Source organism: Mobula birostris, chromosome 9 (assembly GCF_030028105.1).
Source record: "Mobula birostris isolate sMobBir1 chromosome 9, sMobBir1.hap1, whole genome shotgun sequence".
NCBI classification, from domain to species: Eukaryota; Metazoa; Chordata; class Chondrichthyes; order Myliobatiformes; family Myliobatidae; genus Mobula; species Mobula birostris.
In genome coordinates this window covers 151,737,798-151,750,506 of record NC_092378.1, presented here as the reverse complement: position 1 = coordinate 151,750,506, position 12,709 = coordinate 151,737,798, and the positions used below count along the sequence as shown (strand labels likewise).

General features: G+C 41.9%; 1 protein-coding gene across 2 annotated transcripts in view; it reads right to left on the bottom strand.

Moving 5' to 3' along the window:
* Positions 1 to 12,709, bottom strand: part of usp42 (ubiquitin specific peptidase 42) — an 88,382-nt gene that overhangs the window by 70,086 nt on the left and 5,587 nt on the right. For both annotated transcript variants that reach the window (XM_072269148.1, XM_072269147.1), the window contains exon 2: positions 83 to 347. In XM_072269148.1, the coding sequence (XP_072125249.1) occupies positions 83 to 341 (259 nt within the window). In that variant the 5' untranslated portion in view covers positions 342 to 347. The remainder of the gene's footprint in view (positions 1 to 82; positions 348 to 12,709) is intronic.

Here is a 12,709-nt window from a genome sequence, read left to right as displayed (position 1 = left end):
TATCTTCATGGAAAACACAGGGAACAGCTATTAAACAATTCTGACATTACCTTCCACAAAGAAAATGTTATTAAAAACTTACTTTGGTCTTTTTGTACTGGTTGCTTTGGTTTCTCCTGTAGAGACATTGTATTGGTATATAGAGCAGCTCCAGGCATAGGTCCCAACATTTTGTTCTTCGGTACCTCTGTAATAGGAGACGCGGCACCCCAACTTGCTGTTCCTGGCTCCATGTTCTTCTCTTGGACAATTCCAGAGAAAGGTGACACGGAGCTGCAGGTCTGGTTCTTGCAAGCTGCAGTGTTTGAGGCCTCTGTCACTTTATCAACTATGGTCATCATTTATTTCTGAAAGAATACAGTTCAAATAAAGACAGTTAACTGCAAGATCGCCTTTAACTATTAAAACTGGCTTGCTCTATCTACATAAAAGTCAAATCCACAATAACTTCAATATTCACGTATTATTTACAATGGATTCCTCTCTACATAAACGCTCCATTAAACAGGTGTCAACGGCAAAAATTTGAAAGCACTTGTCACCAACATTCCCTCTAATTTTGTTTTAGTTGTGCGGCACTTTAACGACAATTCAAATATTTTTTTGTAATATGCATGCTATGGATTTTTAGAATGAAATACAATATAAAGAAAATCATAAACTTTTTCTCATCTGTCTTTATTCCAGCGGTGCAGCAACAAAGGCTACGTGCACGGGAGCATTTCAGTATTGCGTGGCCACACTCCCACACAGCTGAGAAGGAACAGTGCTTTGTCTCATCTCTTGATTTCCTTTTTATGCATCATGCTTTAAGAAGCACAACCATTTTTTCGTTGGCCAAATTCTTACTATTTTTTAAAAGGAGAAATAACATCCATTTGTATAACACCAGTAATAGAAATACTGTAAAGTACTTGACAGAGAATTATTTTGTTTATTTTGAGATACAGCATGGTAATAGGTCTTTCCAGCCTAACAGGCCCGCGATGCCCAATTACACATGTGACCAATTCACCTGCAAACCCATACATTTTCGGAAGGTGAGAGAAAACTGCACCAGAGGAAACCCATATGATCATAGGAGAATGTACAAATTCCTTACAGAGAGCAGAGGAACTGAAGCCAGGTCACTGGCTCTGTAATAACATTACACTAACCCCTACACTACCATGCCAAGAGAGATCTACAGTCGCCCCAAACATTTGCAGTTCTGTTTCCACTGATTACTGGGGTGGCTAATACAGTCACATTGATGTGACCTTCCCTTTCCAGCTTCTGGTCTACCCATATAGCTTCATTGAATGATCCTCTAGGAATAACCTCTTTCAAGCACTGTTATAACAAGAAGTCAACTTCCTCCTCACCCCAAACCTGCAGCATCTATATCCTGGAACAATAAACTGCCAGTTCTGCCCTGCTCTCAGCCACATTTCTGTAATGATGAGCAAAAAAATATTGATTCCATGCTAGATGACCAATGCTTTGCAGCAAATGGTAGGATTGAAGATGGGTTCTGAGAGTTAGGACAGGAGGGGGGAATGGATTTGGCAGCCAATGGTCACCAATAGATTCAGAAAGAGTGCAACTATCTGACGGTCAAAGAGCAGGAGGAAGTCTCAGGTATAAGAAAGACAAGTGCATGGAAGAATTTTAAAACTATATTAAGATTTTGAAGTCAGAGCATCAGAGGAGGTGGCTGAATGAACCTGGGCCTGAGTTAGGACACAGAGAGAAGCCATTCCTGAGTTACAAACAACTGATTTATAGATATCCTTGCATGTAATCAAACTCCCATAAAGTTATTAATATATACGTACATATGTTAATTCCTACAACTCTGAGTTAGCACAACTTGAGGTCGACCATGGTAGGCATGCAATGATGGTACCAGATGTGTGGTGACATTTGCAGGCATCCCCAGCTAACCCTTGGGTATGTTGGTTGTTACTGCAAATGGAGCGTTCAAAGTACACGTGACTAATAAACTTGAATCTTGAATTACATCAGCTAGCAAGTTACTAGGAGGATCTTCCTAAAGCTGTGAACTTGGGGGGAAAAAATCTGAACATAAAATAAAATCACGAAGGTCAGGAAGCCAGGAGATAGATAGATAGACATATTTTATTGATCCCGAGGGAAATTGGATTTCGTTACAGTTGCACCAACCAAGAATAGAGTATAAATATAGCAATATAAAACCATAAATAATAAGATGTAAATTATGCCAGATGGAAATAAGTCCAGGACCAGCCTATTGGCTCAGGGTGTCTGACCCTCCAAGGGAGGAGTTGTAAAGTTTGATGGCCACAGGCAGGAATGACTTCCTATGGCACTCAGTGTTGCATCTCGGTGGAATGAGTCTCTGGCTGAATGTACTCCTGTGCCCCAGTACATTATGTAGTGGATGGGAGATGGGGCGTGAGCCCATGATTGACTCCATCGCTCACTAAGGAAGACTGAAATCAAGGTGGGTGACTCTTCAGCGCTGTCCACCAACCTCTCACTATGATTTAACTTTTTTTGTTGCCATTTGCATGTTTTTTGCACATGGGAGTGGGGTTTTAACATTTGATGATCTTGGTTCCATGGTTCTTATTTTGTGACTTTGGGAAGACGAATTTCAGGGATTATACTGTATACATACTTTTATAATAAACTAGACAACAGGGTGACCTGTTGGGGCACCCTTTGACAGAAGGGTAGTGCAGTCTGATGTGACCAGAATGAACATTAAATTTTCCTGAATGCTATTGCTATTTCTTTGATTTGGAAATTAAAGAAGAAAAACTCAGCTTATTAAAGAAGAAAGACGCATAGCAAGACAAATATGTGACCAGAATGAACATTAAGTATCTATGAAGTAAATTTGAAGTAATTGGGCTTGCTGGGTCAGGTCTGGAATTAAATGTCCGATGTAATGATGGATTTGGCCTTGAATAATCACAGAAGGATTCCATCGATTCCTAGTTGGAATGACTTCTTTGGCACCAAAGGATGTCATTTGGAGAAGGTCATTGTATCGTCTGATGTTCCTCCTGAACTCGTTTGCAATAGGTTCATCATTGCTGTACAAATTGAGGAGATCATTAGGTAGAGGCTGCAAATTGCCTATCCTGACCTGTCCCTTCATACAGCAGAAATGTGCGGTTTCTCCAATGAATAGGAAGGCACGACAGTGAGGGCATACTCTGGTCATCGAACCAACATCAGCAGAAATGTGACGGCATGCCAGTTGTGCATTTTGCCTTGCTCTTTCTCTGTCGAGGTATTGTCGTCGAAAGTGGCCATTGTCGTCTTCACCAACTCTCGCAATAATTACTCTGTGCCGCATATTCCCGAGTTGATCTTTCCTTTTCTCCTCTGTCTCTTCGTCTCTCCTCCTTCTCTACCTGTTTTTGTCATTCTACAGACGCGCAGCCCTTTCATCCTTCGTCTCTTCATCTCTTCTACCATTTGTTCTCCCTCTCTGATCCTGGAGTCGTGCAGCCCTGGCCTGATCGGATTCTTGTCCTCTCCTCCGTCTGTGCCTATTGTTGTCATAGAAACACAGAAAATAGGTGCAGGAATAGGCCATTTGGCCCTTCGAGCCTGCACCACCATTCAGTATGATCATGGCTGATCATCCAACTCAGAACCCTGTACCTGCCTTCTCTCCATACCCCTGATCCCTTTAGCCACGAGGGCCATATCTAACTCCCTCTTAAATATAGCCAATGAACTGGCCTCAACTGTTTCCTGTGGCAGAGAATTCCACAGGTTCACCACTCTCTGTGTGAAGAAGTTTTTCCTAATCTCGGTCCTAAAAGGCTTCCCCTTTATCCTCAAACTGTGACCCTTCGTTCTGGACTTCCCCAACATCAGGAACAATCTTCCTGCATCTAGCCTGTCCAATCCTTTTAGAATTTTACACGTTTCAATAAGATCCCCCCTCAATCTTCTAAATTCCAGAGAGTACAAGCCTAGTCGATCCAGTCTTTCAACATATGGAAGTCCTGCCATCCCAGGAATCAATCTGGTGAACATTCTTTGTACTCCCTCTATGGCAAGAATGTCTTTCCTCAGATTAGGGGACCAAAACTGCACACAATACTCCAGGTATGGTCTCACCAAGGCCTTGTACAACTGCAGTAGTACCTCCCTGCTCCTGTACTCGAATCCTCTTGCTATGAATGCCAGCATACCATTCGCCTTTTTCACCGCCTGCATGCCCACTTTCAATGACTGGTGTACAATGACACCCAGGTCTCGTTGCATCTCCCCTTTTCCTAATCGGCCACCATTCAGATAATAATCTGTTTTCCTGTTCTTGCCACCAAAGTGGATAACCTCACATCTACCCACATTAAATTGCATCTGCCATGAATTTGCCCACTCACCCAACTTATCCAAGTCACCCTGCATCCTCTTAGCATCCTCCTCACAGCTAACACTGCCCCCCCCAGCTTCATGTCATCCGCAAACTTGGAGATGCTGCATTTAATTCCCTCGTCTAAGTCATTAATATATATTGTAAACAACTGGGGTCCCAGCACTGAGCCTTGCGGTACCCCACTAGTCACTGCCTGCCATTCTGAAAAGGTCCCGTTTATTCCCACTCTTTGCTTCCTGTCTGCCACATCAATACCATACCCCCAATACTGTGAGCTTTAAGCTTGCACACTAATCTCCTGTGTGGGACCTTGACAAAAGCCTTTTGAAAATCCAAATATACCACATCCACTGGTTCTCCCCTATCCACTCTACTAGTTACATCCGCAAAAAATTCTATGAGATTCATCAGACATAATTTTCCTTTCACAAATCCATGCTGACTTTGTCCAATGGTTTCACCGCTTTCCAAATGTGCTGTTATCACATCTTTGATAACTGACTCTAGCATTTTCCCTGCCCTTCATCTCAGCCCGAAACGTCGACTGTACCTCTTCCTATAGATGTTGCCTGGCCTGCTGCGTTCACCAGCAACTTTTATGTGTGTTGCTTGAAATTCCAGCATCTGCAGATTTCCTCGTGTTTGCACTAATGCATCCACTATTTCTTGGGCTACTTCCTTAAGCACTCTGGGATGCAGACCATCTGGCCCTGGGATTTATCTGCTTTTAATCCCTTCAATTTACCTGACACCACTCCCCTACTAACATGTATTTCCCTTAGTTCCTCCATCTCACTAGACCCTCAGTTCCCTACTATTTCCGGAAGATTATTTATGTCCTCCTTAGTGAAGACAGAACCAAAGCAGTTATTCAATTGTCTTCCATGTCCTTGTTCCGCATGATCAATTCACCTGTTTCTGACTGTAAGGGACCTACATTTGTCTTAACCAATCTTTTTCTTTTTACATATCTATAAAAGCTTTTACAGTCAGTTTTTATGTTCCCTGCCGGCTTTCTCTCAATCTTTTTTCCCCTTCCTAATTAAGCCCTTTGTCCTCCTCTGCTGGACTCTGAATTTCTCCCAGTCCTCAGGTGTGCTGCTTTTTCTGGCTAATTTGTATGTTTCTTCTTCGGAATTGATACTATCCCTAATTTCTCTTGTCAGCCACAGGTGCACTACCTTTCCTGGTTTATTCTTTTGCCAAACTGGGATGAACAATTGTTGTAGTTCATCCATGCGATCTTTAAATGCTTGCCATTGCATACCCACCGCCAACCCTTAAGTATCATTTGCCAGTCTATCTTAGCTAATTCACGTCTCATACCTTCAAAGTTACCCTTCTTTAAGTTCAGAACCTTTGTTTCTGAATTAACTATGTCACTCTCCATCTTAATGAAGAATTCCACCATATTATGGTCACTCTTACCCAAGGGGCCTCGCACGACAAGATTGCTAGCTAACCCTTCCTCATTGCTCAATACCCAGTCTAGAATAGCCTGCTCTCTAGTTGGTTCCTCGATATGTTGGTTTAGAAAACCATCCTGCATACATTCCAAGAGATCCTCTTCCTCAGCACCCTTACCAATTTGGTTCACCCAATCTATATGTAGATGGAAGTCACCCATTATAACTGCTGTTCCTTTATTGCACGCATTTCTAATTTCCTGTTTAATGCCATCCCCAACCTCACTACTACTGTTACAACCTCACTATTACTGTCATTTTGGAGACGTACATGCCTGTCCTCCTCTGTCTCGTCTTCTCTCATCTTTTTTGTCCTGACTCTTTGATCCTGGAGTCGTGTGGCCCTGGCCTCATTCAATTGTTGTTCTCTCCCTCTCCTTGCTGCTTCCTGACAATGTTTGGTGTCATCTCTTGACCATAATGTCCCCCTTCTCTTTCCACGCGGCATAATTAGACTATTCATATATTTTTACCCTAATGCTTGATAGAAGATAGGAAGCAGTAACACCAAAGCCTCCAAGCTGCTGAGGCTGGCCGTGTGCATGCATCGTGGCGTGGCATTGCGATCTCTATGGAAGGTGGAAGTGGCTCTGTGAGCATTGTGAGGTGCTGCTGAGGCTGGCCGTGCGCATGCGTCAGGCTGTGGCGTCCCGATTTCCATGATGGCCGATCGGGTCTCGGGTGAAAGGCAGCCTGTTGATTTTTGGCGAATGAGCAATTTTATATGAATATATAACCCTAAACTTTACCTGCATTTTCTAAGTTAGCGCATTTTAATTCGATTTAGCCAAAAAAAGTGCCGCTCTAATACACCATTTGCGCTAACTGAAGGTCACAAACAGACAGACAGAGCGTGAGAGTTTTAGCAGTATATAGATGTATTTTGAATTTATAGGTACAAGTCATAAAAACCTGCTAACAAAACACATGAGAAAACAATAGTCCATCAAACCATTACAAAAACAGACATGAGTAGAAAATTGCACAATATCATACTTCTGGAACAATTGCCAATAGAGAAAATGGCAATAAACATTTTGCAACTACTAAGCGAGGCAGGACAGCATGGAAGAAAGTGTTGAGAAAATAATGCTTAAAAGGGTAGGAATTAAATACAGGTGTCCCCTGCTTTTCGAATGTTTGCTTTACGAAACCTCACTGTTACGAAAGACCTACATTAATTACCTGTTTCCACTAACAGGTGTTTTCACTTACGAAAAAAGCAGCGCGCAATAAAAAACAGCGCACGCCCCAAGCAGCTGCTCTCCCCTGGATTGGGAACTGCATTGTTGCCAGCATTGCTTAAACATGTGCCTGTGAGCAGCTGTTTGCAAGATGAGTTCTAAGGTATCGGAAAAGCCTGAAAGAGCTCGTAAGGGTGTTACACTTAGCATAAAACTAGACATAATTAAGCGTTTTGATCATGGTGAACGAAGTAAGGACAAAGTGAGTTTGGCTTGTGGAAGTTGATGAAGATGTTGAAGAGGTTTTGGCATCCCATGACCAAGAACTGATAGATGAAGAGCTGATGCAATTGGAAGAGGAAAGGATAACAATCGAAACCGAATGCAGTAGCGAACGAACCGAAAGTGAAGTTGTCCAGGAACTGAACGTGAAGCAACTGCGTGAGATTTTCGCTGCAATGATAAAGTAGGACTTTAATTTTGAAAGGATACGTCGGTGTAGGGCATATTTGCAAGATGGTTTGAGTGATTACAAAGAACTGTATGATAGAAAAATACGTGAGGCTAAGCAGTCAAGCAAGCCTTCCACAGCAGACGACGAACCTTGACCTTCGACATCGAGGCAGGCAGACATAGACGAAGATGATCTGCCTGCCCTGATTGACGATGAGATGACACCGATTCGCGGAGAATGCAGCGGTAGCCGGGAGGCACCCAACACGTCTTTAAGAAAAAAGCCACAATAAACAAGTTAATTGATTAGGTACCACCCGGCCTCCGACAACTCAGCCTAACACACTATCATCAGCGTGCTCTGCGCTGTCTTCCCGATTCCCGTAAGTGATGCTACACTGTACATACATTATTTCTACTTTACATCGACTGTGTATTTTTATGTGTTATTTGGTATGATTTGGCAGCTTCATAGCTTAAAGGTTACTGGAGAGAGTGTTTTTGCCGAGAGCGCTTGCGTGAGATTTTCGCAATGGAGAACAGTGCAGGCAACAGTTGTACAGAAGTATTTCTACTTTATATAGGCTGTATATTTATCATATCATTCCTGCTTTTACTATATGTTACTGTTATTTTAGGTTTTGTGTGTTATTTAGCATGATTTGGTAGGTTATTTTTGGGTCTGCGAACGTTCACAATATTTTCCCATATAAATAAATGGTAATTGCTTCTTCGCTTTACAACATTCCAGCTTACGAACCGTTTCATAGGAAAGCTCTACCTTCGGATGGGGGGGGGGGGGAAAACTGTAGTTTAACATAGTCCATTACTTTTGTACGATGAATAATGTAGGGAAAATTGCCAATGATGTTTTGCCAAATACACAAACAAAACTGCCTTCCACCATTTCTGGCTACCGTTTTAATCACACACAACCCAATTAAAACGAATCCACAGACACAGCAAAAGGACCAGATTGGAAATTGAAATATGCTAAATAATTTCAGTAACAGCGAGTAGCATCCATTTTCTATCCATCAATACCATCAGAGGCCAAAAGAAAAATCTGTCAAGAACCAAAAGTTGCTGACAAACCTCCATATCCAGGTTTACAAAGCCAATTTTACAGGAATCAGAGATTCATACCAAACAAGATTATTTAGCTTATCGTGCTTTTGATCTTCGAAAGAGCTGTCCAGTTATTCCCATCAATCTTTTACTTCCTAGGCTACACAAATTTTCTATCATTTTCATCTGAATCATCAAATTAGCAAGAGCAACCAAAGGGACCAAGTCTCTCTATCATGCAATGTATTTGGAGTAACTGAAAGAGGAGTTACAAGACATTTTATGTATAAAACCATAAGACAAAGGAGCAGAATTAGACCATTCAGGCCATCAAGACTGTTCTGCTATCCCATCAGGGCTGAACTATTATCCCTCTCAACCCCATTCTCTTGCCTTCCCCCTGTAACTTTTGATGCCCTTACTAATCAACAGCCTATCAACCTTCACTTCAAATATACCCGAAGACTTGATCTCCACAGCTGTCTGTGGCAATGAATTCCAGATTCACCAACCTCTGACTAAAAAAAATTCCGCCTAATCTCTGCTCTAAAGGAATATCGTTGTACTCCTAGACTCCCCCACTATAGGGAACATTCTCTCAACATCCAATCTATCTTGGTCTTTCAGTATTTGATAATTTCCAATGAAATTAACCCTCACTCTTCTAAACTGTCAGAATTTTCCACACCGTAATTACATAAATACCTGTATCTTCACGTTATATAAGTGGGAGGCAGTAAAGCGACAGGTAAAGACTGCAGTTAAATGGAGCATTTCCTAGTTTTGCCTATGAGCCCACTCCATGGAAGCAAAGCTTCTCAGAGTCGCTTGTAATTTTAGAGCATTATCATGCAGAAATCCCAATGCTCTACGCATAATGAATTACTTATGAGGGCAAATATTTAGCAGTCAGCTGAGCTACAGAGAAGGTAGCGCAAGTTCAATGCCAGACAATGAAAGGTCATGTGATCTGCACGAGCCTGACTGACTTCATAAGCCTGGACGTGGGAAGGAAGGAATAAAGGTTGGAATTGTATTCTTGATAACTTTTAAGGAACTAGAAGTGTGGTCATGCAGGCCAAGGAGACGATAAGGCATAGGAGCAGAATTAGGCCATTTGGTCCATCAAGTCTTCTCCGCCATTCGTTCATGACTATTTATTACCCCTCTCCACACCATTCTCTTGTCTTTTCCTCATAACCTTTGATGCCCTGAATAATCAAGAATTTATCAACCTCTGGCTAAAGAAATTCCTCATCTCTGTTCTAAAGGGACAGGGATTCTGAGGTTGTGCCTTCTGGTCCTCGACTCACCCACTATAGGAAACAACCTCTCCACTGCAAGTTTAGTTCAAAGGACACACTGAAGTCTGTGGAATGGGAGAAAACATTATTGAGGGAAAGGTAAGTATTATTTAAGATGGAGTGCAACAGGGTGGAGAATCGATAGGAAAAGGCTGGTTCCTCTGGCCAGACTGAAGAATGAATTCCTTAGCAGTCTACAATTTAAATGCAACAAATTTCTCGTATAGGACAGGATTCTATAAATGAAGAGACAGAACTTCTGAAGTAATGTTAAAATATGTATTCTGTCATTTAAAGCAGTTCCAGTTGAAGTAACCATTAAGCCAGCACCCCGCCCAACCAAAATTAAGCCAATGACTCTTATGTTTCAGGTATTAGGACAATGCAAAAGCTGTACGGTATCAAGATGCATCATTAAACTACTTATATTAATTTAAAGACGTTTCCCTCTAACAACCATGTCTGGATTCCACTGTTAATGGAAGTGAAGCATGCTGCATTTTTGATATCAAAAAAATCCATAAATTTTGTTTTCCCTCCAAAATCCATGAAAATAAAGCCACCAAATTCCTGCTTCAATTAAGTCACACACTGATGTTCTGCTGCCTTTTCATGAAGGAACTTCATGTAAGCAATTCCAATAACCTTGTTGGTAAACATAAAGGACACAATTCCCATTGGGTTTCTGTTAAATACAGCCCACACCACTAGCAGGGAAGTTTCTGTGGTGGCAATATACATTGTGCCTGAACAATCTCTATCTAATGGGTAGGAGCCGTCTACAAAATTCCCTAAAATATGGAAACTGACTGTTTAGAATTAAAGAAACTAGATCAACTGAAGACACAAGCTTCTCACTGCTGACATCAGGAAGGTACAACAGACTTAGGTCCCACGTTATCAGGTTCAGGAACAGTTGTTACTCTTCAAACACCAGGCTCCTAAACCACTCACCTCAACACTGAACTGATTCCACAACCTATGGACTTATTTTCAAGGTCTCTACAACTCAAGTTCTCAATAATGTTTAATACTTTTTACTATTTTGTTTTTATTTTTGTATTTGCACATTGGCTGTTTGTCCGTCCATGCACATTTTTGTTGATTGTGTTTCTTTGTATCTACTGTGAATGCCTGCAAGAAAATAATCTCAAAGTGTATATACAGTAACCTGTATGTACTTTGATAAAACATTTACTTTGAACAAGAGATTCTGCAAATACTGGAAATCTTGAGCAACACACAAATGCTGGAAGAACTAAGTCAGCAGGTCAGGCAGCATCTGTGGAGGCGAATAAACAAAATAAAATAAACTATGGAGGGGTAGGGTCCTGATAAAGGGTCTCAGCCCAAAATGCCATCTTTTTATTTCATTCCATAGATGCTGCCTAACCTGCTGAGTTCCTTCAGCATTTTGTGTGTGTTGGTCAACTGAAGCCCACTTCTTCTAAAGTCTATCAATCCTACTGGGGCATAGATCACCAACAGCAGCTGGCCAGTCCTCTCTCTCCTGGGCCTACCTTTCAAGGTGTAGCCTGCTGAAGATCCCTCCTTTCCCAGGGATGAGGTCTTTGGAGCTTCTGCTGGTGTTTCACGGATGCGGTTGCTAGCCCCATGCCCAACCCTCCTCTTTTCCAGGCTGGACTTGGGACTGTCCGCACCAGAATTAACTGAAATGCTCTCATGGTGACAGTTAAGGGACATTGCACATATATTAGCTTTACATTGCAACAACCTATGGTATACCACAAGCAGAAAAGCAATTGGCAATCGCCTCTGATCTGGGCTGACATTTATGTGCCGGGTGGCACCTAATTAATTAGCTTGTTTATTTCGGCTTTTTTCTTAAAGATGTGCTGGGTGTGTCCCAGCTACCGCTGCATTCTCCGCGGCAATGTATCAGTCCGCGGCCCAGGGGTTGGGGTGGTGGGACACTAGGGTGTCATCTCATCATCGTTTGTTTCCATCAGGGCAGGCAGGTTATCTTCTATGTCTGCCTGCCTCAATGTCGAAGGTCGAGGTTCGTCGTCTGCTGTGGCTGAAGTGGAAGGCTTGAAAAACGACAGTATGCTTGACTGCTGAGCCTCGCTCATTTTTCTATCATACGGTTCTTTGTAAGCACTCAAACCATCTTACAAATATGCACTAAACCTACGTACCCTTTCAAAATTAAAGTTGTACTTTTCTGCAATCATTGCAGCAAAAATCTCAAGCAGTTGCTTCACGTTCCGTTCCTGGATGAGTTCACTTTCGGTCTGTTCGCTATTGCATTCGGTTTCGATTGTTATTCTTTCCTCTTCCAATTGCATCAGCTCTTCATTTATCAGTTCTTGTTCATGGGATGTCAAAACCTCTTCAACATCATCTTTGTCAACTTCCACAAGCCAAACTCACTTTGTCCTTACTTCGTTCACCACGATCGAAATGCTTAATTATGTCTAGTTTTACGTTAAGTGTAACACCCTTACGAGCTCTTTTAGGTTTTTCCCAATACCTTAGAACTCACCTTGCTAACGGCTATTCACAGGCACTTGTTTAAGCAATGCCGGCTAGAATGCAGTTCCGGGGGAGGAGCTTGGCTGCTCCCCAGTGAAAACACTTGTTAGCGAAAATGGGTAACAATGTAGGTCTTTCGTAACAACGAGGTTTTGTAAAGCGAACGTTCAAAAAGCGGGGGACACCTGTATAGTGAAGTTTTGTTATTGTGATCTTTATTTATTCAATTACCAGAAGTAAATATCACAAAGACAGAAGACATCGTCCTTCCCAAGAGTTTCTGAACTAAGCAGTCAACTACACTAATGTACTAGACAGTTTGTGAATGCTTCAGAATTTTCTCTATTTGTGCATAAATATGACCTGAAA